Here is a 27,759-nt window from a genome sequence, read left to right as displayed (position 1 = left end):
AAAGTGTCTTTCTGCCATTTTCAACCACTCCCTCAGCTTTGTGTTTTCACTTCCAGAGCCGAGGAACAGAGAAAATTTCAAACAGCAGAAAACTTTTGCACTTCCTGTGTACTTTAAAGCTTCCCAGCCCTGTTATTTTATTCTTGTCAATTTCAATTTCACGGTAACGTCAAAGTTAAAATCTCATAAAATTCAAACTCATAGTCTTTCGCCTGATAAAGTCTCTAAAATTCATACGCTATCACCCATAATGCATTCTCAGTGAGACAACTTCAAACATCTTTTTTTGTAACTCCAGGGATCTTTTCATCGCTGAAGCAGAGGAAAAGGTGGGGTGGAGAGATGTCTTTTGAAAGCTGCTGAGCTGTTTGACAATGGAGGGTTTCCTTTGGGCTGATGATTGATCGCCTTCTTAAGACAGAGACTGAGATGACAAACTCGATCCTTGGTGAAATTACATGTAGTTGACAGAATAAGACTTCAGCACAGTGCTGCTCATAAATCCATCCTCTGGTGCTTTTCCTCAACAATTGATCTAGGTTCTGCACCCATCCATTTTCCTACTGAGTTGCTTTAAAATGCAGACTCTTGTAACACATTTGGATTGCATTGCATCATAAATTAATAATCCCCCTCCATGAAAAATAGTGTTTGTCTTCGCCCCCTGCACGGCCGCTCACACTCTCTTATGGTTACTTGTTCATGCATAATGCAAGGGAAGCAACCCGCTCGCTATTAGAAATTAAACGAACTGATCAGCGTCCCATCATGCCCGCCACATAAATTGGCTCATCTCTCCTTGTGCGGCACTAAACTGCTCCAATTACAAAATCCATACAAAAAAGCCTTCGAGAGGTGGTTTAACCGAGGGAGATAAAGGCGAAGAGTATTACAGCGAGTCTGCTGGCCTTATTATAAATAGCCCTTGTTTAGGGGCCATCATTTATGATTACCTCAGGACACTGAGCCCAGTCACTGGCCGATTGGAGAGTAATCCCAACCAAAAAAATAAAAAATAGAAGGAAAACAACGGCAGAGTGGGAGGGATGCTGCCGGACAGCAGAGATTAATTCTCATTCTCAGTCATGTTATGTGAGCAAAATGGCCAGGCTAAATATAGTCTTTAACCTTACAGTTCCCCTCTAATTTGCATGCAATCATTTGTCTGATTTGTATCACAGTGTAGAATCTGGACGGCCAAGGTCTCGTGGGCCGGGAAGAGAAAGGCAGAGCAAATATCAGCCTGTTAAGGCAACGCAGTGGGAGATAGGGAGGACTTATCTTCAGGCAAGAGGAACAGAAAATGTTTTGCTTCCGCAACCTCCAGCGGGCCCTCGTTCTCCTGCTTTCTCACACAGGGGCAAATCCATGTGGCTGAACACGACGATGATATACCTCTGGTCTCCACTTTTAATTCTATTCCTCCACAGACTAGGTGGAATTACAGCTCCCTGACAAACTCATCAGTACTTGTTTGGAGGAGTAGATATCTGGATTCATGCCCTGGACGCATCCCTGTTTTTTTGGCCGGAAAGCCATGAAAACCAGCCTTAGAGCCAAAGCTCTGGACAACAGAGCATTAATTAGGCTAAAATTGACTAAGAGCCTAAAGGGAGCAAAGATAGCCTGGGGAGAAAGACTTCATCTGTCTATTTGTACATACTGGGAAAATTTAAACATTTGTCTTTGACAACCTTTACGAAGTGTTTTAGATTTGTTTGGCTTTACAGATGACAATTAAAGGATGGCAAACAGTGAAAATAATGCTGTATGCAGCATTTAGAATTGAATCATTATGCATTTTAAATTCCAGTCCAATTCTTGATGTATAATTAGAATTTAAGGGAGTAGAATTAAAAAAAGGACAAAATTCATACAAGTCTAATAATTGTAATAACTCATTACATCTTATCATTATACACATCTTGTGTATAGATCAACATACAGTATATGTATATACAGAGCAACTACTTACTTTGGTCATTATTAACCAACTAACTATATGAATAAAATCACAGGAAGTACACTGTGAACACAAGCTAAAATCAATAGCTGAGCCTCAGCTAGAGGTGAAGAGGCTAAGAAGAGTGAATTTAGTTGCATTCACACTACAAGCGACAAAGAGAGACGATCCCATTCATTTCAATGGAGAGTGGGTGATTTCCGGCAACACGAGAGACAGCGACCATTGGAGACCGAATGGGGCTTGTACAGCGGCGCGACAGAGTTGAGATATGTTCAACTTTATGCAAACGAAGAACGACTTTCGTGAGCAACAACCATAAGGAGTAAAGTCAGTGGAGCGCATGTGATCCGTCGCTCTTTAGTGCCGAGGCAAGATGAAGGAGAAGCTCATTTTAGCTGTCAGCAACTGTCCTATAAGTTATGATGAGTTTACAAATGTTGCATAATAGCACATTTTAACACACTTAATGAGAAACACTGCCAGCCCCATTGAGACTAAATGGATGCACTGAGATATATTAAGAAAACTGACCCCTGCGCTTTAAGCTACAGAGTGAGATTTGAATTCAGGATCAGATGTCGACAAAATTATATTTTGGATATGCAATACTAAGGATTTATGATATGTCTCCATGTACATACAATGGTACTCGCCGTGCTGACTCCAAGCCTGAATGGTTTCGTGAACCCAGATAGACCGGCATTTGCCCTTTTGCGGCAGATAAATAGCCAAAATCTCATTCATCTTAATATTAGGCATTTTATGTACTGATTCCATTTGTATTAAGACTTTTCCTTCCAAAATGTTTATTTGTAGTGGCGAGAAGTAATTCGATGTCTACAACTTGGAGTAACATCCGTGAATGTCATTCACAAACGTTACTAGGCAACCAGTAGTGGGAACGCCCACTAGCAACCTCACGGCCAGCCACTGGCGACATGCCGCGCCAAAGTCGCTGTAGTGTGAACGCAGCATTTGGCGGATGACTGGCTGGCTTATTGTCTTGAACTGATTAGAAACAATGTTATTATTTTGATCTAAGCAAAGAGAAAAATTCCAGCAGCCCATCGTAGAGTGATCTGATTACTGTCACTGCTCATTTGGAACACTAGCAGTGAAAACTGCCTGTTATGATGATGATTATTTAATATCAGTGACTTATAAGTTTGGAAGTAGCAAACGACTGAATCATTTCCTCTCTCAGTCCAGTCGAGTTCACCGAGAAATGACACCCGCTATAAGCCGAAGATGTGTTGATTGCTTTAGGGGTTTCTTTAACCCTACTATTGTACAGCAAGACTTTTGACTAGGATAAAGTCTGGTCCACATCGCAGCTTATTATATCAAAGAACTGCCAACAATCTTCGACTTTTGGGTGCAGCTAAATAGCTGCAACCATAATAATAAACCTGTGTGGAGTACAAAAGACTCCATAGAAAAAAACCTCACCTCAAAAAAACTCGGGACTTGGGATCTGATTTTCTATCCATCCTGATGATTTCACAGCCACAACTCAGAAAGCAAAGCAGACATATTAGCTTACTTGCTACTAAGTGCCTCAAACCCTAGTCTCTTTTCCACAGATTTGACATCTCTAACCACACAAACTTTAAATTTCATTACTATTCCTTATTACCCAAAAATATTACCATGCCCTGTTTGATTGCATTTGGTCTTGCAGTACGCAGTGGACCAAGCCTACCTCCATTTATATATCTGAACAAGAGGCAAAAATTAATAGCACAGCTGCAAAGCACAAAAAAATAAGTTTACAAATGTTGCATAATAGCACATTTTAACACACTTAATGAGAAACACTGCCAACCCCATTGAGACTAAATGGATGCACTGAGATATATTAAAAAACTGACCCCTGCGCTTTAAGCTACAGAGTGAGATTTGGATTCAGGATCAGATGTCGACAAAATTATATTTTGGATATGCAATACTAAGGATTTTTGGCACAGAAAAGAGAACCTAATCCAGCCAGATATAATTTCCCACTGAATGTCTCCCTGTATCTTTTAAATCCGCCCAAGTCCACCCTCAGTGCTCTTTAGAATACCCACAAAAACAATTAACTCAAAGACACAGGCAAGGGCGTCCTTTTGTGTCCAACCAAGGCTTGAATTGGATTTATCCCCCTGCTTTGGGGGATTATGTGATAAATTGCCCACTGCACCAGAGGAGGGAGGAGAACGAGACTACTGTGTGAAACTTTTAAAGGTGATTTCACAGGGCTTGTTATGAAAAGCTGTTTTATTTTGCAGAGGAAAGTTTCTTTTCAGAATACAAGTTACTTCCAATGTAACTTAATGGTGAATGAATGCTTGTCGTTGTGGTTTAATGGTGAGGAATAATAAAGATCAATAATTGCATTTAATCATTTAGCAGATAAAAAGCATCTGCTAAACGATCAAGTGTAAATGTAATTACAGTCTATTCAATCTCTGATGTCACCGGTTCACGGTTTATGATATGTATATTTTATGTGCTTGTGTTTCTACTTACCCAGAGGTAGCCTTGAGGAAGTGAAGTGCTCACCGCTGAAACACCAAGTAAAGCACACTGAACAGGATTATGAAGAGCAGCCTCCAGCTATAAAAAAAAAAAGAATATATAATATATATATATATATATATATATATAATTATTGCCTAATGAATAGACCTGAGAATTGTACATGCAATCAATAATATATAAAAAGAAGAATTTTTTTTTTTTAAAACAACAACATTTTTTTCAACAAAATTAGGTTACATTTATGCTTAAAACGAACATTTTTCTTCAATATTTAATATATTGTTTAAGTGAAACATGGTTCTAGCAATGCCAAGGTTACGAGGTTCTCGACTCCCAGGGAATGCATGACCTGAGAAGGTGCCAAGTAAGTCGTTTTCGATTAAACAGTCTGCCAAATGTCTAAATGTAAATGCTAAAAAAAAAACTAAAAAAAAAAACTTTTCTTCACAAGTAAATGTATCTCATTTTAAGACTGTTTAGATATTTTTTACAGGAAAACAAGAAAATATACTGATTAAGAAACTGATTTTATTAATACAATGAAGCAATGTGGCTCAGTTCAAATAGTGGGTGGCATATTTATGAAGACCATAATGTTGCGTGATATCACGCCATATTAACAGACCACAAACAGCTGCTGTTTGGGAATGTTTATATCTAATGTGAGAATGAAGGCTAGGAGAGATGGTAGAAAGCACGTCAAATTTAATTAGGGATTGGGGGGTTGTATCTTTGAGGACTAAATATCTTTCATTTTACCCCCATCAATCGTTAGCTACTTCCAACAGTCATTTCCCATTTTCCCCACTTACTCAAAGTGCAAATATAAACATGTCCAAAATAATGCTGGAAAACCAGTCAGTAAAGAGCTTGGAGAAAGAATCTCCTTTCTCCAAACCAGTCCATTATTGTTTCACAAGCACACCAAGATTCCTCTTGCATCTTTAAGGTTTATCCCATTTTTATATAATTCATCCAAATGCGGTGACAGAAAATGTCGAATTTGTAATTAAATGCCAGTCGTGGCAGGAGCACATATGGCAGCCTGCGGGCAGCAGAGCTCGGCTGGTGGAGGGAAGGGACAGACTGTGTCTTCTGAGTCACTTGAGAACACTGTTGCTCAGTGAGAAGCACAGGCAATCTTCACAGGTGGAGATTGCTTTGTCTTTGTCCATTCTCCGATGAATAGCAAGTGCATTTGCCTGAATATCTGCTTCAGCCGCAGTCCCCCGGGGTCTAAGACACATGCTACATGATTTCCCCAGAAACACTGGTTTCTGGGTTCTCAAACAGCAGTTTGCAAGACTACTGTCCAACTGCGGAGGTAATATACTGCTTCTGAAGACTGGAGTCTGGTCCATCCTGAATGCTTATTTTTATGTATGGAATTTCAAACATGCTTTGTGACCTGTGGCACTTCATAATAACCATTCAGAGAGTGGGTCTACGGATCTATGCTTATTATACAGTATGGGCAAATTTAAAGGTTCATTGCGCAACTTTTCATGTTAAAAATACCAGTTTTTCTATCCTATACATGCTTAAAGAACTGCCTGATGGGCTGAATGAGCCCTTCTCTGCGCACTGAGATTGCCTCTATAATCCTGTACAGTAAAATATATAAGAGGGATTCGGGCTCGAATTTGAGACTGGGCGTGACGACATGCGCGTTCACGCTCACCAGGCTATGTCTCGCAGGTTTGTGTATTCGCCGGCGCCGCCATTCTCCGCATCAGCGAAGACAACTCGTGCGTCAAAGGTAGAAGATGGATTCAAAGAGACCGGCTTGTAGTCCATTCTAAACCCCAACGCAAACTCCACGTAAAGTAAAGAAAAGAAAAATTTTGTCTACTGCCACCAAAAGGTCCAAATTGGAGTCAGACAGGCGTCGGAGTAAGACGAGAGTCAACCTCGGGAAGGCATTCAACAAATGGAGAGATCTCCGGTCTGCTCTTGTTCTCAAACGGGATCCTCAGTTGGCTTTTTTCTTGATAAAACGGTAAGATATAGCCCAGTCTCTAATGTTTGATACGGCCAATCTATGTATGACAACAAATGACGATGCGTAAATTTGTAATGCTTTAGCGTAAGCTAGATACATGTACAATCAGAATTGGTTGCAGTTTTGCTTGTCGCCAGAGGGGGCGTAGTTCTGAAAAAACGTCTCAGGTTACGTATGTAACCCTGGTTCCCTGATAGGGAACGAGACGCTGCGTTTGAGACCCGGTGGGACCGCTCTGCGTGATTGCGTCATGAAGCACGTGTAAAATCAGTCCAATGGAAACCCGATACGTCATAGGTGATGTCATATACCAGGAAACTATAAAGCACCCCTGAAAACAGACCGCGACAGCTTCTGAAAAGTCTGAAGCAAGTCGATCAGGGCATGCAGGAAGTATGGCAGACGAACGCAGCGTCCCGTTCCCTATCAGGGAACCAGGGTTACATACGTAACCTGAGACGTTCCCTTTCAAGGGAACTCGAGCTGCGTTTGAGACGCGGTGGGAACCCCATACCCACTATGCCATAGTGACAAATGCCCGTTCTGTGTGAAGTCCTGCGCACACTAAGAAGCAAGCAACCTCGCCCCTGGAGTGGAGAGGTCAAGGTCATAAAATCTGACTAATGTATGCGGAGAGGACCATCCTGCCACATTACAAATATCAGAAAGGGAAACACCCGAAATTAAGGCCGTAGAGACCGCCATACTCCTTGTAGAATGGGCCCGTACAGCCATAGGTGAAGGCTGACCGGCCGCTTCATAAGCCAATGATATAGCCTCAACTATCCATTTGCTCATCACCTGTTTAGATGCAGGGCACCCTCTCCTGAGTGACCCAAAGCAGACAAATAATTGTTCAGACTTGCGCCACAGGGCAGCCCTGTGAACGTAGGCATCTAATGGCCGAACTGGACATAACAGGTTCAGTTGTTCGTGATCTGGGGTATTAAAAGGTGGAGGATAAAAGGCCTGCAGCACTATTGGGCCCCCAACATTAACTGGAACCTTAGGAATATAACCCGGTCTAGGGTAGAGAAATGCCTTCACCATACCAGGTGCAAATTCCAAACATGGAGCAACCGACAGGGCATGCAAATCTCCAAATCTCTTGATAGATGAAATAGCAAGGAGAAATAAAGTTTAGAGTGAGGAATTCCTCTGAAACCTCTTCAATGGGCTCGAAAGGAGCCAAAGCCAGATCCTCAAGTACAATGGCCAAATCCCAAGCCGGTGCTCTAGAGTGCAGTGCAGGTCTCAACCTCAGTGTACCACGGAGAAAACGAGTAATAAGAGGATCTCTCCCGATAGAAGTACCCCCCCGAGGGGTGTGGTAGGCAGATATAGCCGCCACGTAAACCTCTGGTGTAGAAGGAGATGACCTAGCAGAGAAACGGTCTTGCAAGAAATCAAGAACTGAACCAACAGGGCAGTTAACAGGATCTAAATGACGTTCACCACACCAGGTGGAGAATCATTTCCATTTCAATGCATATAGTTTTCTCGTGGAAGGAGCTCTGGATTGGAGAATGGTCTCAACGACCTCAGTCGAGAGACCGGATTTTATGAGCCGGGCCCCCTCAGAGGCCGAGCCCACAGTATCCAAACTCCAAATGAGGGTGAACTCCCAGGAGCAAAGATATCGGGAAATGCGTACCGGTGTAGCGTCTACCACACATAATACCTTACATCCAGTCCAAGCGGAGCTGGATGTGTGAGGGAGAACCAAATATAGCAAAGCGTTGTACAAACGATGTGAAAGGTCGACTTGACTTTAGTTGACCAAAGTTCTCCCTAAGAAGCTCCACCACCTCGGGGTGAAGACTCCAATCCCTGGGCCTCAGCCCCTGCCTCAACAGGATATCTGCTCTGATATACGAGACCATCAGTGTGTTGTCCGCCATTCGCCGAGCGACCACTCATGATCGCCCCCACTTGTGAAGGAAGCATCCGTCGATAGCAATATGCGTCGACAAGAAGCCCCCAACACTGGGCCTGGGTGAGTAACCAATGTTCTTCCACATGACCGAGGCACGAAGGCATAGCCGCGTGACCTTGATCATGTGAAAACATATTTCCCTTCGGAGAAAACCCCTTGGTCCCGAGCCACCACTGCAGGGGTCTCATGTGCAGAAGGCCAAAAGTAATTACGTTGGACACAGCTGCCATGAGACCCACCAGTCTGAAACTGTTTCACAGTGAGTGACTGGCCTAGATATACCCCAATACTGCTGTGAGAATCGCTACACCTAGAAAAGTGGTCCTCAGAGCACACTTTTCTTGGCGTTGAGAGGCAACCCCAACATCCTTAATGAGACAGAACGACATCTCGATGCCGAACTGCCATAAACTCAGATTGAGCTAGGATCAACCAATCATTGATGTAGTATAATACGCGAATGCCCTGGAGTCTCAGAAGAGCCAGAGCTGCATCCACGCATACTGTAAAGGTGTGGGGTAATAAACCTAGGCCGAATGGAAGAACTCGATAATGGTATGCTTCGCCCCCGAAAGCAAACCTCGGGAACCTCCCTCATCCTCTTCCGGAAACAATGAAGTAATGGCTGTCTGCTGGGAGGAGGAACCCCTTCTACAGCTCCTTTTGCAGAAGTGACAGTACTTCCTGCTCCATAACCAAAGCCTGCTCGGGGTCCACCAATGAGAGGAGGACCCCTAGAAATCTGGGCGAACGAGAACCGAACTGAATTCTGAAACCCTTTTCTATAGTGTGCAGGACCCACTGAGAAATATGTGGCAGTAGTTTCCACGCTGCCGGAAATTTACTAGGGGAACCAGTCTCTCAAGACTGGCCTCTGGATTTGTTTGAACAGTCACTACGGCGCCCTGAAGCGGCGAACCGGCAGGGAACAACCAAACTGACCATTCTACGACCCTCCTCGGAGGATCGTATGGGGATGCTGACACCTCGGTGCCCTGAACGGCGAACCGGCAGGGAACAACCGAACTGGCAGCGCTGCGACCCTCCTCAGAGAGTTGCACCCCAGAGGGCGCAGAGGAAAAGCGATTTCTCAAAACCGTCCCTTGGTTGAACAGTCACTACGGTGCCCTGAAGCGGCGAACCGGCAGGGAACAACCGAACTGGCAGCGCTGCGACCCTCCTCAGAGAGTCGCACCCCAGAGGTCGCCGAGGAGAAACGATTTTTCAAAACCGTCACTGCCCCGGAGGAGCCCTCAGAAGCCTGATAGCCTCGTTTTTTTGCGACAGGACTTCTTGTCTAAGCTTTATTAGAGATGATGACAGTCCTCAGATCTTGCCTACCTCTAACTAGCTTAGTTCCTACGACCCTCCTCGGAGGATCGTTGAAAAAAGCAGGCACTTCGGTGCCCTGAAACGGCGAACCGGCAGGGAAACCGAACTGACTGCTCTTCTTTTTTCTTATTTGAAGGCTCGTTTGGGGACACTGACACCTTGGTGCCCTGAAACGGCGAACCGGCAGGGAGACCGAACTGGCAGTGCTACGACCCTCCTCAGAGAGTCGCACCCCAAAGGGCGCTGAGGAGAAACGATTTCTCAAAACCGTCCCTACCCCAGAGGGGACCACCCTTAGAAGCCTGATCGCCTCGGCGTCAGGGCTTCTTCTTTGTCCAAGCTATTTAGAGATAAAACAGTCCTCAGATCTTGCATGTCTCTAACTGGCTAGACTGCGACCGCCACCCAGGCACCCCTCAATTGCAGAGGAGCCCGAATGGCGACGCTCTGTTTTGCACTTTGTGCTGAGAGGAGCTTAATAAGCCAAGACTGCTCCCCAGCAGTCTCAGGAACATTAGATTGGTGAGGAAGAAACCTCTGGAACGCCGCTGAATGGTTTATTTCTTAGTTTTCTTGAAAGCGGAGTGTCCAGAAGAACAGACATAATTATATCTTTATTTTCCTTTATCTTTATATCAGAAAAAACGTATATATATATACATATATATCACTCTGCGGCCACCAGCAGGAAACAACCGAACTGGCAGCGCTGCGACCCTCCTCAGAGAGTCGCCCCTCACATTCATCCATGTCCTTATATACTTTACCCACCAGCGCTGCCTAATAAAAATGTATTCATTATTTAAGATGGCTGGTGGGTAACGTCAGGGTTAATAACGATGACGCCGACTCGGGAGAGAGAAAGCTCGCAAGCGTCTCTTTAACCCGAGGCACTGTCATACTATGATACTTAATACCCAAACATTACTATAGTTAGACATCTGGGGATTAAACACATAAATACAAACCGGTTTATTCCACGATCTCGACACCCGCAGTCCCCGACGAGGAGGCTGAGATACAGAGTTTTCCTGTTTTAAGATAGTTCATCTAACAAACTCTTCTTTATTTTCAATCTCATAATGTTCAGCTGCCCAGTAAATATTTAACTGGCAACAGCACTAGATAAAACCTCCTTTTTTTTTAAAAGCTCCTCTTTATTCAGCAGAGTTATGAGCTGACTTATTTATTCATTGAAAACTCAAACATCAGCCTTTCTCTTAAGATTTTTATTTGTTTTGTTCTCTTTCTTTTTAAACAAAACACTAACGATACCAATTCCTCGGAACTGGAAATCGCAGCACACCAGATCTGGCATGTGAAAGCTGAGATAGGGCGGAGCCCGTCCCAACCCCCGCTGTCAGATCCGTTTGCGAACCCCGAAATACGAGCCGTCTCCGTGCCTCGGAAACAGAGAGACCCGCGCGGGGAACGCGAACCGAACCGTCCTCCTCGAAGAACGCCCGGCGGGAGCGGAGCGTCCTCACGGACAGCTTCTCGCAATGCTCACAGTCAGCTCCCTCGAGAACTGACTGTTGGCATGCTCCACTCCCAAACAGCAACAAAAAACTGATGTGTGTCCCCACCTGTGATGTAACGAGGACAGGGAACAACACAACGTCTATAATCTTGCTTGCTCGCCATAATGATAGATAGTAATATAAAATGGGCTTGACAAACAACAATAAATAGACAAGGACAGAATCACAGAGAGCGCTTGCTGAAGACAACAGAAGCTGTCGCGGTCTGTTTTCAGGGGTGCTTTATAGTTTCCTGGTCTATGACATCACCTATGACGTATCGGGCTTCCATTGGACTGATTTTACACGTGCTTCATGACGCAATCACGCAGAGCGTTCCCACCGCGTCTCAAACGCAGCTCGAGTTCCCTTGAAAGGGAACTCAGAGACTTGCGTTTTGCACCTTTAAATGCATAAGATGCTAAGAGTGTATTTATATGACTGGTCTTGACTTTAAAACACTCTAAAACTTGAGATATCATCAACATCACCCTCAGTTTGCTCAGCCCATTAAACAGATTGACCAAGAACAAGGAAGCAACATATGTCACGTTTGTATTTCACACTCTGTTGTGTATTGTGTTGGTGAAGTATGTGAAGTAATAGAACAATTCTGGTACTTATTTTTTTAAGCAATTTTAAAGAATGAACAGAATGGAAATAAGTCTTTATGCATCAACTATGATGAGATTATTTCAGAAAAATAATACAGAACAGAAAAAGAGATAATACTGATCAGAAAAATTATAATAAATAAATACATGTTATAATGTAAATGTTATATATACAATGTCATTCCAAAACTGTAGGACTTTCTTTCTTCTGTGGAACAGAACAGACCCTGGATCACAAAACCAGTCACAAGTAGCATGGGTATATTTGAGAGTCAAAATTATCAATTTTTCTTATATGCCCAAAATCCTTAGGATATTAAGTAAAGATTATGTTCCATGAATATATTTTGTAAATCATTTATGTCTGTGAGTGAATGGAGCACAATCACAAACATAAATGGACAACTTTAAAAGGTGATTTTCTCAATGTTTCGATTTTTTGGCACCCTCAGATTCCAGATTTTCAAATAGTTGTATCTCGACCTATATTGTCCTATCCTAACAAACCATACATCAATGGAAAGCTTATTTATTCAGCTTGCATATGATGTATAAATCTCAATTTCAGAAATTGACCCATGTGACTGGTTTTGAGGTCCAAGGTCACATTTGAGAAATGTCTTTTTTTACAATGGAAGTAAATCGCCCAAAAAAAAAAACAGTCGCCAATAATCTTCAAAATACCTTCTTTTGTTTTCCATATGCAATGACATGAGGGTGAGTAAATAAAGAATTTTGAACTGAATTTTCAGTGGTTTATAGTAAGAAGCTCAACTCGAAATGACTTAATACTCTGCAAACCTATTGCTCAGATGCAGGTGCAACACTGGAGATCCCAATGGGAGAAGGAGAACACCCGCAGAGAGATTTGATGGAAGACTTCTGTTTGGGTGCTCGTCTGAGGAAAGGGCAAAAGGTGAGCTAATTAAAGAGAGATTTGTTGATGAAGAAAGAGGCCGGCCACACAGCTGCTAGCCCCAGTGACCCACTGCTCTACATGATATCTATCCACCCCACACTTCTGGGTGACGGGCCTTATGCCAGCTCCAGGTGGTGAGCATCCTTTCCATAGGCCATGAACTCATCTGGAGGAAACCCATATTAGCTTCCCTTGCAGAGTCTACCCTGTCTGCAATGTGTCTGCATTTATTCCTGTAATCAAATGCACAATGATAGCCTGTCACAGCATCTAGAAAAACAGGAGAATGTTTCTAAAAGGCAGACATCAGAAAAAGGAAATGAATAAGATGTTGATGAAATATTTTATTGTTTTTAACCAAATAGCCTTGATATGCATAATAATAAAAGAAACCAACTCATCCACTCAATCAACTCAATAAGTATGAGTCATCAGGGTTGAGGAGGTTTAGGGACAGAATAATTAGAGCAAAACAAATGGAGCGTTATGATTTGAGGTGCATTTTCTGTGACGGCAATCTAATCTCTATTCTACCTGTGATTTAATGCATTTTAGATGCGAGTAAAGTAACACAAAAGGACATGGATCCTTCCTCTCTGAGTTAACAAGGAATTATGCCAGTTTTGGTCTCCTTTTATGACTCATTAAGGGACCACATCTTAAATAAAACATAGATGGTTAAATTAAATGGTATAGTTTATAAGTATGATGTCTGAACACATAATGAAACATTTATTTTTGAAACTGCACAATATATTCTGAATTGTAGTCACAATATATATAAAAAAAAGAAGAAAAATGTTTACAATTCAAAAGTCTGGGGTTTTACAGTAAAAACCGCAATGATCTGGAACATTGTTATTATTACTTATAACTGTTTTCTATATAACTATTTTATATAAACAGTTGTGCTACTTATCATTTTGGTGGAAACCATCAGGATGTTTTGATAAGACGTCAAAGGTACAGCATTCATTTGAAACAGAATTTTAAGTTATAAATGTCGCTCATAAATGTCAAGTTATACATGTCACTTTTGATCAATTTAATGCATCCTTACAAAAATCTTACTAACCCCAAGCTTTTGACTTATAGTGTTTGTAAAATTATAATGACGTACGTTTTATTATATAATCAAATTTAAAATATAGCTGCAACCAAGCAAAATAACCCTGATAGCCAGTTAGCTAAAAAATATAGTTATATATAAAAATAACTATTTACAGATAGGCCTATTTGTTAATTCATATGAATACATTTATTGTGTGTAATTATGTTGCATGCTTTACATCACTGAATTCAAAACATCATATTTTTTCTAATTATTGACTATGGAAGTTTAAATCTTATGCAATGCAAAATTTGGTGCAGACTAGAAAAATAACCTAATAGTTTCCAGAAGTAGGCTTTGCAAAAAATATAATTAATGAAATAAACAGAATCTGAGATTTATAACACTGACCCTAAAATGCAGTGTTCTAAAGCGTCACCAATAGGTGATTCAGCTAGTAAAATTTACTTGCATTACTTGAGTAGAATTCGACATTTTAAAACTTTCGGCCCACCATTTCTATCATTTACCGTGTGTTTTGTATGTTTTAAGCAATAAAAATATGTTACATTTTTAGATTAAAACTGACAAATGGGAGATGGTCTCAATGATACCAAAACAGCATAGTTCATCTTTAACTCCACCACATATTAAAACACTAGGGTGAGCTGGGACTCCACAAGACCATCATTAAATGAACTCAGGTTAGCATTTAATCCACAAAGCTTGGTTAACATGGAGCGTAGCAAAACGAATAAAAGTCTAGCCTGAGTCACTACAGTAAAGCAGCACTTCACTCCGATGAAAGAAATCTCAAATCCTCCTGACAACAGCATCACAGGCGGCTCCCACAAGCTAACAAACACTAATAGAACTCTTCTGTTGGTTATTAACTGATAATTGCCAGGTTTTAGAGCCCTCTTTCCCACTTCGTCTTCGCTCTTAGCCTCAGGGTAGAAGAAGTGAGGCAGGGAGAGACAAGACAGCACAATAAAAGCGCCAATGTTAACCTGATCACTGCTAGAAAAGCAAACTGAATTTGTATTTGTTTGACACAGGCTAAATCACAGGCTAGTCCAGGGCTCATGCTATATCTCAGCGTTCACGCTAATCCTTGTGGTGTGGAGGAGAGCTGCAAACACTGTGAATCCAGAGAAACACTGTATTATGCAAGGCTGACATGGGTGTGTTTAGCATTCTGCTTCATCTCAGGATTAGGAAAACGGAAATGGGAGTGGATTAGCCTATAGGAATTCAATACACGTGTGGGAAAGGACCAGTGACAGGGCAGTAGGACTAAAGCTCTAGAGAGGTTGTGGCAGTTTAGCCTCAATGTGACTAAATTAATATAAAACGCCCAAGTCCCACCCTCGGAAACAATGACGCTGTCTCAAAGACTTGTTAGTTGTTTCCCAGTATCCAATGAAGGACTCTAACACAGATGGACGACAGAATCAACGATGAAATGAGTTGCAAGTGTTACGATTTCATGAGCTGGATGAAATCCAATCATTTAAATTTCATGGACCAAGATAAGCAAAGATCAAAGTGTCAACCTGCTGTGCTATCTGTTATGCATTTTGCATAGAATATTTAGAGTAATGTGAGCAGAAGTATAAGTTTTCAGTTGGACCTCTCAAATTTAACCCTCCAGTTACTTAGTGTTGGGTTTACGAGCTGGATTATGGCCTGTGGTGGAACATATGGCTGAGGTATTGAGTAATGAATGCAAATTGCAAGGAATAGCTCACCTCGGAAAGAAAATCCTGTTATCATTATTCTCCCTTGGGTCATTCTGAACCTGTATGAGATTTTTTGCCTCCAAAATCAAAAAAGAATTTATAAAAAGATTTATGAATAACCTGCCACACTTTGTTTCATGTGGGCTGTAATTTTTTTGTCTTTTCAGGCTGTCAAGCTCCAAAATGGCAAAAAGCTCCATAACTGCCTCATAAAAGTGGTTCATACAATTCATGCACTATATCCAAAGTTTTTTAAGAATTATATAATAGGTTTGTTAAGATACTAACTGAAATTTAAGTGATTATTCCCAGTAAAATCCTGATATCTGCCTTCGCTATCTTTGGCACATTCATGAGAGTAGCAGCGATAACAAATGAATTCTGTTCAATGAATCACTAGATCCAGTTCATAAAACTGGTCTGAATGATTTGTTCCCAAATCTGACTGAAATGGTTCTTGTGTTCAACTCAATGATTAAAACAGCTCATTGGAGGGTAGGATTTTAGGTGAATAATGAACTAAGATTTGTTCAGTTGCTACAGTATCATTCAGCTTCTGAAGACATGAAATATGACTATGGTGGTTTTGTGTAATTTTGGATATTGACAGCCCGATCCCCATTCATTTTCATACTGAAAAGGGTATTTCCAAAATTCCACATTAAAAGGAAATGAAACAACATAAGGGTGAGTAAAACAATTACATAATTATAATTTTTTGGGTGAACTATTCTTTCAACTATTTCAACGTTTCTTCTTTCTTTTAAATGAGGTGCTCTGGTTTCTGCAACAATTGATTGAAAATTTCCCATTAGTGCAAGGCAGGTGGCGCTGCGAGTCATTTAGCATATTGGTGTACCACAGTACCATCTGACATTGGCAGAACATCACTAAGCAGCATTCATATTCATGAAGGCATTGATATTTCCCTCCTTATGTCCTGCTCAGTCATTCAGCACTTTGTGATGCATCCAGCTAATGTGATAATCAAACACATCTCTTCATCTCCGCCCAGCACAACTTCTCTGACATGGCGCGACAATCCCTGCATCGTTGAGATGAAAGCGATGGACTGTTCTGCAAATAATGGGCTTGAAAAGACGAGTGGAAGCCAAGAGTTGTCTGGAGCATATAAATCTCTCCGTCTCTGTATCTATCTCTCTTAATTTCCTTCCTTCTATCTCTACCAAGCGGAACGTGTGCACAGGGTAAAGTGGTGAGCCACCAAAATCTCCGCCAGCCCTCGGGATCTAATTGGAGACTGCCACTGCAAGGAACCACAGAGGGGTGTGACGAGAGGTATCTTTAATACCCTTGATCAGATGACATGGAACACAGAACAAAAGGTCCTCAAATCCCTACTGCACTGAGAGGCAGGCACTGTTACCAAGCTGCCATGCTGGCTCAAGGAACGTATCCCAGGCTTTAAGCTCCTATTTTAAACACCCCATCATCCTGCACAGCTGTGCCCCCAGAAAAACTGCTTAAAATTCTTCGACTGATCATAATAATTGCAAGAAACAGCTACTAATCAGGTGCTGACAAGGGAGTGGTAACATTAGATAACCAAATCTCCTGCTTCACTTTCAATTCCAGTACATTTCTCCTTATCAGCCTTGAGGGACAGGTAAGGTGGAGACGTACCCACATTAATGGTGGTGGAATGCTAATGAACCACAATTCAGCATAAGACACAAGGATCCAGGTTTCTTCAGGTTCCCCGTGGAGGCCGAGTTTACACTGCGGCAAGCTTGCAAAGCGCTTTAAAGTTGATGTGCGACCAGCGTTTAATTTGCAGCAGCCCGTGTGGGGTGATCGGTTGAAGAAGACTGACGGCATAATTAGCTGAGAAAAAGACAAACTAAGGAAATTCACAGAAACACGATTACCAGATTAAGTCCAAGATTGAGAATGTTTTAGTTCCCATTGTTAAACAATTACTTAAAGTGTTCCCATACACCACTGAAAGCATATCACAGGAAGTGTTTATGTTTAAATTAACACTTTTTTTTTTTGCACGCTAAGCTTTGCTCCATGTCATTATTTTAGTCCCTGTCCTTTGTTTTCTCCACAAAAAACACAGGGGGCGTGAGGAAAAGGGGTGGAGGACAAGACTGTGACTGCTTGCTTTAAAGGCTATGTTTGAGCACTGATGATTTCCAATAATTAGCACGTAACTGTCAAAGCAACAGATCAACCCCTTTGCAGATGACCTCGCTCTCAGACAGTGCTGCAATGCCACCTCCAGAAAGAGAAGAACAGATCCACACTGCCCTCTACTGCTGGATAAAGTTGACAATATAGAAGCCAAGTCAAACTTCTGTGCTGCAAAATTGGAAAATCTGACAAATGTGAATATCTCATCCATGTGAGAGGGACTGCTAGTTTAGATTTCTGATATTATTCAGCTGAGAATTAAAATATATAGTTAAAAGTTAACAGAAAATGTTTCATTTTGTCTTCCTTTACTCATCCACACGACATTCCAAACCTGTACATTTTGAAGACTGTATCCACTGTTGTCCATACAATGAAAGTCAATGGGTCCAAAACAACATTGGACCATTTGACTCTCATTGTATTGACAACAAGCCAATGACAAGTAAAAGATTACAGATTTTTTTTTATCTTGAACTATCCCTTTAACAAGATAGAATGAGTCTTTTCTGTCTGTTTAGTAATACCATTCATACATTGGAGATAATTTTACTGTCAATGCTCTGAATAAAAATGCATTTTTGGTGTCACTTATACTACACAACATTTATCTATCTCCTAATAAGCCTTAAGTCCTCTATTTACACCATTTCTGGACTTCCGATATCATTACGATCTAATATAGCTCTTATGACTTTTTTGGGGGGGAGGGGCGGGGGACAAATGGGCCATAGCACAAAGCCAGAAAGTCATCCGGGCTTATTACCAAATTGGCCTTTCGTAGAACAAGATCTCCACACAGATGCTATGATAGCCTTGCTGCCATGGGCTATTCACATAGCGTAATGCGGTAAATCCTGGTCACAACCCTGAGGCAAGCACATAACAGATATGTCACAGTGCTATTGGGCTTTTTGGTGCCTACTGCAGTGCACTGAAAACCCCTGGGCTGCTTGCAAGAGTCTCTGAGCCTAGCTGGATGGTTATGAATACAGGAAATATTAATAAGGTAAGGGACAATTTATGATCAGGCAGTCAAGGAGCTTCTGGCGATGGTACCATATGAACTAGCTGACTAGACAAGACTAGACTCAAGGTTGATATAGGGAAACATTAAAGGGATAGTTCATCTAAAAATGAAAAGACTGTCATCATTTACTCAAACTTTTGTGTTCATATTTCATTTGAGAACTGGATGGAGGGGAAGATTTTCAGTGAATAATGACTCACACAAAGTTATCTGGACTACTTTTATAGTGATTTTCATTTAACAACCCCATTAAATATATAACTATTAGGGCTGTCAAAAATGTGTAAAAAAAAATCTGTTTAACGCATTAAAATTATTTCATGCAATTAACGCAGCATCTGTTTATTTCCTTGCATCCTTTGGCTATAGTGACGCAAATGAATGTCGACAGCCAATGATTCATTCAAGTGCTTTTAAACAATTCAAGAGCAAAAAGAGGCAAAAGAGAATTCAATACTGCGCGCTGTACCCGGAACATGCAGACAGACAAGTCTCGGGGTACAGACAGTGGTGCACTAGAGCGTACAAAAACACACAAAATTATGTCAAAATGCCTGTTCTGGTTAGTATCCTCATAAGCACAGTCTTAAATGAGTTAAAAAGTCTTTAAATGAACGTAAAATGTTGGAAGATAATCGGCTGTGTCAGATCTGCGTCATGTGTGTCACGTCACTTAAAGTGATAGCAGCCTAATTTACCTGCTGCAGTCTGTGCCATTAATGTTAATCTAAGAACAAAAGAAAAAGAGAAAGTCACTCACTACTCTTGATCACTTTTTGGATCATCTACTTACCCTCATGTTGTTCCAGACCTGTTTGAATTGTCTTTCTCTTTTTTTGTGGAACATAAAAGGAGATATTCTGAGAAGTGTTTTTTGTCCATAGAATAAAAGTGAATTGGTCTAATGTTGTTTTGGACCCCACTGACTTTCATTTGTTTTCTGCAAAAGAAAGAAACGGATACAGGTTTGAAATGACATGAAGACAATTCAATTATATAATTTTAATTTTGGGGCGAACTATTTCTTTAAATTTTAGTTTCCCTGCCAGTAATGCTCTACTGCCTGTTCAAAATATGACTGCTGTCAAGAGCAACACTCGTTACTTTTGAAGGTTGCAATGTTTAACACCAGACATGACCAAAGTCACCCTCAGAACAAGAGATTTTGAGACGTTTCTGTTGCGTGCTGTCACCAAACTGTGCAATGGACAGTGACAAGCTCCAGTCGTGTGTCGGGAGCTTCCGCGGAGTGCAGCGATTTGAAGCCTTGACCGAGATGGCGATGTATATCAACACTGGTGACAGGTGCTCTGTGATCTTGACAAAGAAAAGGAAATCAGATTTACTCTTCCTGTCCAACATAATCCAAATGTGTTGAGGGCCCAATGCATTCACCCTGCCTGAACTCTGCAGATGAACAAGTGACAGATTAGGGAAAAGCTATTTGAGCAAAAAACAAAAGCGCTCTTAATTAATTATACTGATCCTTGGCGATGAAGGGCCAGATGAAGATGAGGTTAAGCTATCAGCAATTAATAGCAAAGCCTCGATGAAGCCTCATGGATTTAGCTGTAAGTCGGGTTGGGGGTTTTAAAATTCAGCTCAATGTACTGTATACGTGTTTGTATTTACTTGCAGGATATACTGCAGCATAGGAGAGAAAGTGTCGCAGCAGTCCAGCGGAGATGTGAAGGAAAAAGCTTTTAATCCATGCTGTGGCGTCTGTTCTTCACAGACGAGGAGGAAGATGAAATGCAGAACTCACAGAGGGATCGAAAGGAAGCAGAGAGAGAGAAAAAAACGCAAACCGTATATATGCACAGAAAAGATTGCACAAGGCATAACCCTGTCTGATTCTATGGGAAAAAAATGTCATGCTGACAAAAAACAAAGGAGAAAAAAAAAGTAGATTCAACAGAGTGCTGCCATGTAAGGGGAAGGGCACCTTTCTCCAAGACATTTCTGATCTATATTTCATGTGCTTTCTGTCTTGGTCTCATGTGTTGAGCATCAGCTTGAGATGTACTTTTTTTTTTCCCTCTTCCTGCTGTAACAGCTTCAAGTCATTGGTGTCATATATCAGTCCCCCTCCAAACGGTGCTATAAATAGACTCCATCCACACATTCACTATTGCAAGAGATGTCATTGTGCCATCTCGTCAGCAGTCAATCATTGAGTTATGGAGGTATCATTAGTTATGGACAACAATTGGTCCACTCTTAAGCAACAGTACGCTAGCACTACTAATGTAGACAGGAAACAAAACAAGTATGTCCAGACCATGTCAGAACTCACAGTAGTTTTAAAACTCTATACAGATCAACCCTCTATATCAGTCAGAGGGATACAAACAAAGTGGGAAATTGCGTGGCTGTTGAATGCCCAATTTTACCAACAATTTGATTTCCCATTAAAATGTATAAGATGAAGCTGTAAATAAATACCAAATTATATTATTAAAAAACAACTTACAAACTGTTCACAAATGTATTCTATGCTTCACATGGCCAGAAAATTGGAAGAATCTGCATGCAAACAAGCCACACTGGTTTATGCTTAAGATCAGTGATGCGTTAAGCTTATTGCTTGAAGCCCAAAGCTGCTTTTAACAACTTGAGCAGATATTGACAATCAAAACACAACCATGAGTCACAAAAATAGCATTTAAACTGCAAAAATATCCAAGTTGTCCAAAGGTATACTGGGCACATATCCACAACAATAAGCTGAAGGCGGCCCTAGTTTCTGTAGGCACGCTTCATTGGACAGAACCATGACATGGGTTTAAGTACTATAAAAGAGATTCAGAAAACATTTCTCCATTTTCACCAGTCTTAATCCCAAAAAAGAAAAGTCAAACCTGATACCTCCAAAAAAAATCCCCTTTCCAGCATGTCTTCCCACACTTCAAAGCACCCGGTATGGGATCTCCACGGTATTGAAAAAAACACTCAAATAAGAGCCATCTTCTCTCCGTCCTAATGCTTCATCGGGAAACAGATTTTGTTTCTTTCTCTTCCCACGAGACATCTTTATACTTCTCAGTACTTCTAGCGTAGAGCTTTTACAGCTGAAGTAGATTTTTAGTGGAGGGTTTTTAGCATGTTAAGGGATAGTCAGGCTTCCGTAATATCCATGTGAACGCTACCAGGCTGGAAACACGAGAAAACCAAACTCCTAATTTCCTGAAACACAATCTAGCATGTTAAACTTCACAAAGATAAAAACGGAACTTCACAGTTAGAGCCGTGGCCTGGCAGTTAGCACACATGGCATTTGCCAATTCCATTCCCCCTTTTCATCACCTTTGTATCTCTAATCTATTCTCATGAATAAAAATGCCATACGGGTCAACAAAATGGAGACTTGAAGATGAAAATCTACAATCTGACTGCCTAAGATAACATATGATTTGACAAGGAGTTCAATCAAGGTAGGTTTAACATTAGCATACCGTTTAGGAAAGCATATGCAAACAAACATTGTTCCTCTTCACTTAGTATTGCATTTCAAGAAAAATGAGTGCCTGTTTGTGCAGTATTACAGGATTTTCGTAAGGTTTAGAAGTGGGTCAGATATTGCCTGGTAGACTGCTTAGGGGTGGGACATAGAGAGCCCAAAGATCCGCGTCAGAAGTGAAAGACCTGATAACGGTTATCTCCTCCGCCTAACAAGTCCACCCACCACCAGGCTTACAAAAACGGCAGAACTGTGTGTGTGCAGATCAGTTGTTCATGGTGCGATGCTACAGAACTTCTATTTTATTATTGGAGACAACGAGTCCCCAACGGCTTTTCTCTTTTGATCTTGTTCTTCAAGAGCCCCCTTTCCAATCCCTGCACCAATGAATCTTCTGCCAAGCGCATCAGATGCCAAAACCTAAAAGTAAGATGTTTGGAGGCCTTGGCATTGGCTAACACATGCTGCCCGTGCCCAGTGGTAGTGGTAGTGGCAGTTGAGGAGCAAGGTTGCATAGATATACTGACAGTAATACAAAAGACGTCTCTGCCAGGATGACTATTAAGGTGATGATACACAGGGCAACCTTTTGAGCAATGTTGCTAGGCAATCTTGCCGAGCGATTGTTGCTTGGGCACTTTCCCATTAAAAATGGGCAATACATTTCTATCTGGATAATTTAGATCGGCTGTGGGCCCTGTGTCTCATCTGGTTGCCCATGGGGTTGGATTAAGGGATGAGTCACTCACTTCAAATCCATCTCACCTGCTCAAGAACCTCCTTCTTTTCAACAAGACATAGAAGCACAAGACTTTACTAAAGACACCCATCCATAACCGGACCAAATTTCATGCTACCGTTAGATGGCACTCGGATCTTATATGTTTGGTGGCAGGATTCTGCCCAAATGCACACATTTAAACAAATGTATATGATTTTCCATAACCTTTCCATGTTTTTTTAAATTATTATTTTACAAAGATTATACTCACAATTTATAGACAAAAAAAATTAAGCAGAGCTACAAAAAAGAATTACTATAGAAATCTCCATGACTTTTGAAATCTACTATATTTTGAGTATCAAAAATATATAATTTGTATAATAATATTATCACAAAGAGTGTTTCTAGCCAAAGAAAAACATTGCAACTGAGAATAACAAAAAATCATGTGACTGTTAAAATCCTAAAAGGTCATGGACATTTTTTGTATTTAATGCAATCTTCATGAATTTCCCAGGCCTAGAATGCACACTTTTAAAATGTACAAATATTTCTAGGTTTTCCACTAACATTGTTTATAGAATTTTAGAGCACAACTCAATTTACCCCAACCCAGATAACAATTCTTGTTAAAGGTGGCTGAAACATTGCAGTTGGTTTTCACAAAGCAATGGCACTCTAAAGTTTAAGACAAGAGAAACACAATTTTAAAAAAAACTCCTAAGCAGAAAGAAATGATGTGAAAAAAAGTACACCGTCTATCTGTTAGTCAGAGCTCCAAGCTGTTGCAAAAAACACATGATCAAGCAATTTTACAGACAGCCTTGACTTCCCATCTATTGGGTTGCAATAATCTTTATTTAATGCAGCTTGATTGATTTATTCTCGGGTGTCCAACAGTCATTAACGTAATTGCATGATCACTTTATAACACCCTCACATGGTGACTGGGGTAATTTGGCAACTATACTCACCATTCAGGGGTAAGTCACCTAACTTCGTTAGGTCTTCAAATATAGCCCGAAATATCATCTTCCAGACAGTAAAATTGATTTCATTCCTTTTTGACTGACTCTAAAGCCATTTTAGTCTCTTACCCGAGTTCACTATTTGATATATGAGGAGCTTGCCGCTCTTAACAGCTCCTATTGATCCACAACCTCCCTATCCTACAAGTGTGACTGGAAAGCTTCCATGTCACCTTGTAATTCCACAATCCTGGCAATGTTCCCATAAGATCATCCCATGGTCAGACTCTGTCTGTGGAGGTTGCTTTTGTGGGACTTTAATTTCCTAGCTTAAAAAATGATTGCATGGTATACAGCAGTTTCTAAAAGTACTTTGTCTTCCGGAAAGAAACTATAATCTTTTTTTCTGCTCAAGAGAAGTTTCTGAACAGCCTTTGGATATCAAAGCAGAAAACAATATGCTTTTTGTAAAGCTGCTTTGAAACAAAATGTATTGTGAAAAGCGATATACAAATAAATTTGAATTGAATTGAATTGAATTTTTGTAACTGGTTGTCACTTACCTTCCATTCCTGGGCTTTGGAGGGGAAAACAGGCATGCGATAGGCCAGAAGTGGACACCAAAACTGAGCTTTGGTCTTCCCATAATCCTCTGCAGAGAACCAACCCGGTGTGTTTTCGTCCCCTGCAAGAGATTATATTTGGCTTAGTTTATTATTCGTTCTTCCCTAGCAGATCATGCAGAGTGACATCATCTCATATGTCTATCTAATTATGAAAACAGAAGTATGGCAGTAGTTAAGATGTTTGAGGCTCCTGGTGTGCACTCTCTGAAGATATTTTCAGTATAGCAGACTAATGAGCCTTCACAAGTTTCATTCCTGCAGCAGGTGTCCATCTCAGCATGTGAAGAAGCAACCTCCAGGTTTCAATTAATGAAGTCTAAATTCTAGAGGCGTGGGCCCCTTAGGTCTTCCCTCACAGCCACTTTGACAGGTATTTACAATTGCAAAGCACAATACCTGCCTGCCAGTAACCACTCTCTATAATAGCAATTCAGTAATTACCTATCATGGCCATCTTACGTTTGCATATAAAATGTCGTGTTTTTCTGGTCCCCTGCGTCTTTACCAGCGCATCAACTCAAAATTAGCCCCGGAAACCATGAAAATAGGCTACAAACAAATGCAGTCAGATTGGACTCGGCTCATTTGCTTTCGCAGTGTGAAAGGTACGTGACACGGTTTGACGGCCGATGTACCATAGCCATATCAACGTTCAAGTCAGAGTGGGAGACTTAAGGGCCAATTAGCTTGAGGTTAGTCACACTGTTTCTCAAGAGCTTCAGGATGATTTCTTTCCGATTTCATAGAGGGAGTACAAGCAGCCATAGTGTGACATCTCTGTATATCAGTGCTTTGTGGTCAACAAACTCTTAAGGGGCGTTAACATTTGATTTTGTCTCCATTCTCTCCCCACTAACGATGAACCCGACTCTCTAAAATCAATGCAATCAATGGCGTACTTCAGAAGGTCAGATTTCTAAAACTTTTACTTCTACTTAACTTCTCAGATGGACTTCTTTTGCCAGTAAGTACAGTAAGACTATGGATAAGACCACACAAATTCTTAAGATAATTGCGAACACCTTGCAATAATCCCCTTTCAATACTTTAAGTCCAGAAATGAGAATTCTTAATCTAATCATTTTATACAAAGTTGATCCTACTGCTATGGCAAATCTATGCATTATTTATAAAAGTATTAAAAAAGTAATTGAATTTTTTGAAGGACAAAGGGAAAACAGAAATTCATCAACATTTGAAGAGAAATTTTGAATGAACTTGATGAACTTTGCCGACGAGAAATAGGATTTCTCCATGCCTTTACAGACGTGGTCACACTGTTAGGATCATTTCTAAAGGAATATTTCTGCATATCTGTTAAAATAGTTTGACTGACATAGATAATGTTTTTCATTATCGTGGTCAATGAAATCTTGATTTGACTGAGTGAGAGATTTAGAAAAAAGGGTCACTTTATTTTAGGGTCCAAGTCTCACTATTAACTAGTTGCTTATTAGCATGCATATTACTAGGATATTGGCTGTTTATTAGTACTTATAAAGCACATATTAATGCCTTATTCTGCATGACCATATTCTACATCCCTTAATCCAACCCCATAGCTAACCTTAACAACTACCTTCCTAACTATTAATAAGCAGTAATTAGGAGTTTCTTGAGGCAAAAGTCATAGTTAATAGTAGTTAACTATTGCATGTCCTAAAACATCAAATGTTGTGGACACAAACAACACTCCTCTTATGGAATGAGTATATCTTTTGTGATAATGATCATGAAGAGCTGAAAAAAGAGATTAGGCCTATTAGTTTTTGCATTCTGCAGTAAACATACGGCCTTCTGTGAGTAATTCGAGGCTAAAAATTGCAATCACTACTTGTTCTGACAGATTGCTTATACATACAAGTCTGTTCTCATTTATAATTAGTATGTTAAGTTAATTACACATAATGAGACAAAGAGGAAAAACATTGTTTACAAACATTGTATCTACAAGGTCTGTCAAATACTATTTAAAATGCCGACAGAATCCGACAATATCACAATATGATTTAAGCATAAAAGTAAATGGTATCCAGGCATGCATCTTTCTCTGCTTTGGTGCTATATGGACCCTCTAGATTGTTATAATGAAAGCAAGACCCTGATGTCTTTAGTCATTTAAAAGCAGAGCCGTGACAGATATTACCTGCTTTGCTTTCGATGTGGCTGTTTATTTTCACAGCACAATGAAGCATGAAAGCGAATTCTACGAACTTACAAAAGCGTCTAATCCTTCCCCCCACAACGTCTCCTTTTCAATCGCAATCAGGACCGAATTATATCTTACTAAATAAAAAAGTTATGCCATGATCTCATTCTCATCACAAGTTTGCCCTTTAGAGGGATGCTTCAGGAGCGTAGTTCACTTCTAAATCACTGTAACTGAATTCTAGCTGTCAGTCAACTACTTGTGGGTCATCAGGTTCACTGTTTACCTGCCTTGCACTGCGATCGCATAATGTGATACATACTTAAGATAGCTATTAAATTAGCTAATGAAATGTGCTCTGCTGATTTGTTTGTCGGGAAAGGTCAATATTCATGTTTCACACACTTTTAGACATTAGTAACTACCCAAGTTTGTCCAAACGTGCATCATCAAACTCTCCGGAGAAGAGTAAACGCTGGCTTTCGTTGGTTTACTAAGACACATTCAGCCCTTTGAAATATATTAATAATGAACAATAATTGAGGTTTCACTCAATAAACGCAGCGTGGCAAGCTAGATGAGACATTAGCAACGTTGAGGCCTGTTTTATGCCCCTGCATAGCAAGGGCTAGCACTGCTAATGACTTTGGCATAATGTATTCTGCCTGCGTAAGCTCCCAATATCCTGGCTAACACAATGCGAGGAACAAGCCAGAACTCAGCGGCCAAACACACTCTCTTCACTCCCTCATTATCAATGCAGCAACCATCGTTCTATTCATGTTGTGTAGTAAAACTCAAGCCGCTTAGCAAAGGATAAGCAAACAAGTATGCACCTCATCAGGGAGACTGGGGTTTAACCAGGGGTTGCTCATTGATAGCCGCTGTCAGAGCGTGAGAGAAAGAGAGACAAAGGAGAAGCAGAAAGTGAGAATGAAGGTGAGAGAATGATGGACAGGAGAGAGGATTTGGGCTCGAGGCGAACGGGTATCTCTACCATGCAGACAATGGATGAGAAACTGGGATAAAATAAAAAGTTA

The 27,759-nt window shown here is 40.8% G+C and overlaps 1 protein-coding gene across 4 annotated transcripts in view; it reads right to left on the bottom strand.

Annotated features, from left to right (window-relative positions):
- arhgef10la (Rho guanine nucleotide exchange factor (GEF) 10-like a) overlaps positions 1–27,759 on the bottom strand; it is a 153,035-nt gene that overhangs the window by 23,447 nt on the left and 101,829 nt on the right. For all 4 annotated transcript variants that reach the window (XM_056251368.1, XM_056251369.1, XM_056251370.1 and 1 more), the window contains 2 exons: positions 24,508–24,629; positions 4,478–4,564 (listed from right to left, as the gene is read on the bottom strand). In XM_056251368.1, coding sequence (XP_056107343.1) covers positions 4,478–4,564; positions 24,508–24,629 — 209 coding nt within the window. The remainder of the gene's footprint in view (positions 1–4,477; positions 4,565–24,507; positions 24,630–27,759) is intronic.

The sequence above is a fragment of the Rhinichthys klamathensis genome, unplaced genomic scaffold (genome assembly GCF_029890125.1).
Source record: "Rhinichthys klamathensis goyatoka isolate OS25496 unplaced genomic scaffold, OSU_Roscu_1.1 h1tg000082l_1, whole genome shotgun sequence".
Taxonomy (NCBI): Eukaryota; Metazoa; Chordata; class Actinopteri; order Cypriniformes; family Leuciscidae; genus Rhinichthys; species Rhinichthys klamathensis.
This window is presented reverse-complemented; position numbering and strand designations above follow the sequence as displayed.